This window comes from Pygoscelis adeliae, unplaced genomic scaffold (assembly GCF_000699105.1).
Source record: "Pygoscelis adeliae isolate BGI_AS28 unplaced genomic scaffold, ASM69910v1 Scaffold4, whole genome shotgun sequence".
In the NCBI taxonomy this organism is placed as follows: Eukaryota; Metazoa; Chordata; class Aves; order Sphenisciformes; family Spheniscidae; genus Pygoscelis; species Pygoscelis adeliae.
The window spans coordinates 14,574,343-14,578,277 of record NW_008824986.1 but is presented as its reverse complement, the minus strand read 5'-3'; the positions used below and the strand labels follow the sequence as shown (position 1 = coordinate 14,578,277).

Below are 3,935 nucleotides of genomic sequence, written 5' to 3'. Positions count from 1 at the left end.
AGTTAATCCTTTTCAAGATGTAGGAACAAACCCTGTAATATGAATTAAATTTTCAGCTGGGTATTTACACTTCCAGGTATACTATTCCAGTAACGTACAAACCACAAAGTTGCAGAAGCTCAGAGCATAGTAAACTCATACATAAGTGTGCTCCAGAAGAGCACACAACGGACTATGTAATGATCTTTGCTTACTGAGACCAACTGGAACAGAAACACTGTCATTTTGCATTAATGGTGAAATGCAGTTCAGTTGAGTCTGACCACCGTTACTTAAATATTATGTAGTCAGCTTTACCACCTTCTTCTGTATGATAGCAGATTTAGCCTACTTCCTTAACTGCTCAGATTAGACATCGATCTTCAAAAGACAAATAAGTCTGAGCAGATATAATATTTAAAAAGGATAGCGATCACTCCATAGAAAAAGGAAGGGGTAACAAAAAACAGCTTCTGAACAACACAAAACCAGTATAAAACGCATGGTCCCGGAGAAATAAAAAGTGTCAGAGCTGTTTGATCAAAACTGCCCAGACTCTGAGTCAGAACCAATGTTTCACAAACGTGCACAAGTTTGACAAGATTCAGAGTGTCAGCTGCCTTTTGCCTAGCCAAATATCTTCTTTCTCCTGCTCTTACTGTGCTGCTTCTTTGCCTGCTTGTTTCCATCTCCCATGTTTCCCATGTGGGCTCCCCCAGCCAGTCATGCACTTTTCCCTCTGCCCGAGGTTCACTCTCACCCCCCGCCTTTATGCAGCCCACACCTCCCACTCTGTCACCTCTTCCTCCTCAGCTGTGTCCCATCTACCACAGCTGCTTCCCTCTGTGGTCTGGGGTTTCTTTCCTGACCCCAGGGAGGCAGAGGCCAGAGGGCAGAGCCCAAGCTCTGGCGGGGTGCAGAGCCCTGAGGGAAGGGCTGTGGCCAGGCCCAGCCTCACCTTCCTCCAGGGCATCCCAGCTTTAATCAACCAGCCCGCCACAAAGACAGCAGACCCAGAGAGCCCACACACTCCACAAGAAGACAGAAATGAACCTGGATGCTTTGTTCCAGCAAATACAGCTCACAGAGGAGCAGGCGAGGGAGAAGAGGCGCCTTATCCAACAAGGTCTGCCCCATGGCCGCCATCTTGTAGGTCCCGTGGCAGCAGTGACCGCATTTAATGGTCTCTCCATTTCCTGGGGGAAAAGCAGGGTGGCCCCACTGTGCTGTCATGAGGGGACCTTTGCCAGTGAAAGCTCAGCAGGCAGCCAGGCTGGCTGCTTCTTGCCAATTGCATGTTTTCATACGAATGTAACTTCTACAAACTGAGCACACATTCTTACAGGTTTTTGTTGTGTTGCAGCTAAATTTGACATAAATAGAAGTTATGAAAAAATTAACCAAATAAAAGAAGAGCTGAGCACTGCAAAAATGAAATTAGAAACTAAGGTAAGCAGGCATGTTTATAGTATACATAATAATGAAATAAATTATATTTACAGTTATATGACCTATTCTTTCAGGAATAGATTCATAAACACTTCCAAGAAGTATGCTTCACCTACCAAATAACACAGCACTGAGAAAACTTACACCGTGCGTTTCCGTGGTGAAAAAAGGCCTGTCAACATCTTTCCTCTCTCACAAATCTCACCCTTCAGGCTGGCCCCGGCTATGTTCAGACACTCGCTCACCTCAGGGGTAGGAACGTTTCCAGATAATGCTTCCAAAATCTGGAAGCACTGGAAACAGCACATGTGCACATGAAAGTCACTCCTGCTCCTCAGACAGAGCTTGGCAGGGAGCAGACCACCATGTCAGGTCAGTCCATTCACAAGACACAGCCAGCAGACATCAGCCAGGGGCAGACTAACTGTTCAGGTACAGTGTGAGCAGCCCTGTCTTAACAGTCCTGGAGCTTGTTATAGCACTTTCCTTCAGAGGCCCAGAAACCACTCCTTCATTGCCCACTGCCATTCATTAAAGGCCTTTCACAGAAAATACACGGAAACATTCCCTGTGTTTACTTCACAGGATCTTGAGTCATATACTAAAGATCTTCCTGCAAGCCTGGGCTCACAGTTAGGGCTTACAAGGCCTAAAAGTTTTTCTAGGGACACCGACAACAGAGGAGTTTCTGAATCTAATTAGTGGTTTTAAGATTTTATTAATTATGCTTTCCATTTAACCAAACTGCAGACATACTTTCAAATTAAGCTTCCAGTTTTGCAGAGCTTTTCAGCATTAATACCTGTGGTTACAAATTATTTAAAAATCCATTTGCTTGTGCCTGAAAATGAAGTCTAAATATCATCCCCTGTGCTCTTAAGTATCTGTGCTGCCAGAATGTGTATGCACAACAGGAAAGCATATGGAGCCTCCTTTGAAGTCAGAACTGTTGTATCCTATCACTTAAATAAACGTCTTCAAGAACCTTTGGGGGATTGCCTCATCTAGTTGTGAAAATAAATGTTTGGGGGATGATTTTCATCCTTCCAAAAATAGGCTTTTCTGCCTTTTGTAAAAGACTATGTTATATATATAATAAATATCAACATTACTGCAAGGCGGTCAGAATAAAAGAGAACTCATTTACAAATATTTACTGGTTGCAAATTGAGACTATAATCATGCAAGCAGTTATTCATGTGCTTGCATTTATGCATGCCACAATCTCAGACCCCAAAAGTCCTTCAAAATAGTAACTTATTTAACCAACACATTATATCTGGGTGTTGTTTGTTAGGTAAAGTCTTTTGTAGTCTTGGTCATAAATTTATTTGTAAACATCACAATTTTATGTTTATACTACTAATTTGTTATTATAATCAAGGTTTATGTGGTAGTACAGAAGGTCCCAAGAGTAGAGCCATTATTGTTAACGACTAACGGGAAGAGCTGAAGAACTATTCCTAATTAAATCTTATGTGCTTTACCCACCAGGACTAAAAGTATTCTCACCAATGTCCACAAAAATATATTTTACTTGCTTGCTTAGTCTGACATTGATTCATTTATAGATAGGAAATGATACAGAAAACAAGCAGAATGGGAAAATGCATTTCAATCAGACTGTATTTAGGTTTAAAGATTATAGTTACTGAAATTATTTAAGGTAATTTATTTTTCAGTACAGGAATTAAGTTTACATATGTCTACAATAGTTAATGTAATTCAAATAATATTAAACAATGCTGTTCAGCTAATGCTGTTCAATTTGTCCCACAACAAATAACTGCACTTCTTTGTAAACATGTGTATCCAAGCATGTGCATTGACAGCAGCTTATGCCTGACCAAGCAGATGAAACTGAGTTCAAAAGTCTTTTGACATCTATTTCACAGACACAGCCTGTGGTCAATCAAAGATTCCTAGGAAATGCTATTTTTTTCCTCTGTTCTGTAAAATCAGGTAGCATGTAACTAGAACCCGAATTATAGCATTTTACTTTTCATGGCTCGTTTTCTTCAAAAAAATCTGTTGCAAATGCATAGATTAAGTTGGCATCTTGCAGACGGAGAAACTACACTGCAGCTAGTTATGTTCAGTAATATAAATACTGTGGTATAAGACCATCTACTCTCTTTGAATGAATATGTAAAATAAATATTCCTGAGGCAATCACTTCCTGGACACTTAGCATGCCAGACATATCAGGGATAAGGAAAAAATCTGGTCCTTTCCTTTCCAACTCTCACATTCTAGTCTTAGGGCATTTGACTCCACTATCCTCCTCCTTTTTGATCAAATGCACTTCATCTGCACCCTCTTCAAAACCATCTACATTATTTCATTTTACAATCTTGTCATTTTTACTTCTGTAATATCACTATTATTTGGTCTTTTCTGCTTCTGCACACACAAACAGTCATGTATCAGCCTGACTATTCAATTCACTTTCTGATACTTACCCTGTGCCTTTACAGTCTGTGGGCAATATCTGCTAACTTTACTTT

General features: G+C 40.5%; 1 protein-coding gene across 1 annotated transcript in view; it reads left to right on the top strand.

Annotated features, from left to right (window-relative positions):
- Nucleotides 1–1,026: 1,026 nt before the first annotated feature.
- Nucleotides 1,027–3,935, top strand: part of CCDC172 (coiled-coil domain containing 172) — a 22,212-nt gene continuing 19,303 nt past the window's right edge. Inside the window, exons 1-2 of the mRNA XM_009325918.1 lie at nucleotides 1,027–1,105; nucleotides 1,343–1,428. Of these exons, the coding sequence (XP_009324193.1) occupies nucleotides 1,027–1,105; nucleotides 1,343–1,428 (165 nt within the window). The remainder of the gene's footprint in view (nucleotides 1,106–1,342; nucleotides 1,429–3,935) is intronic.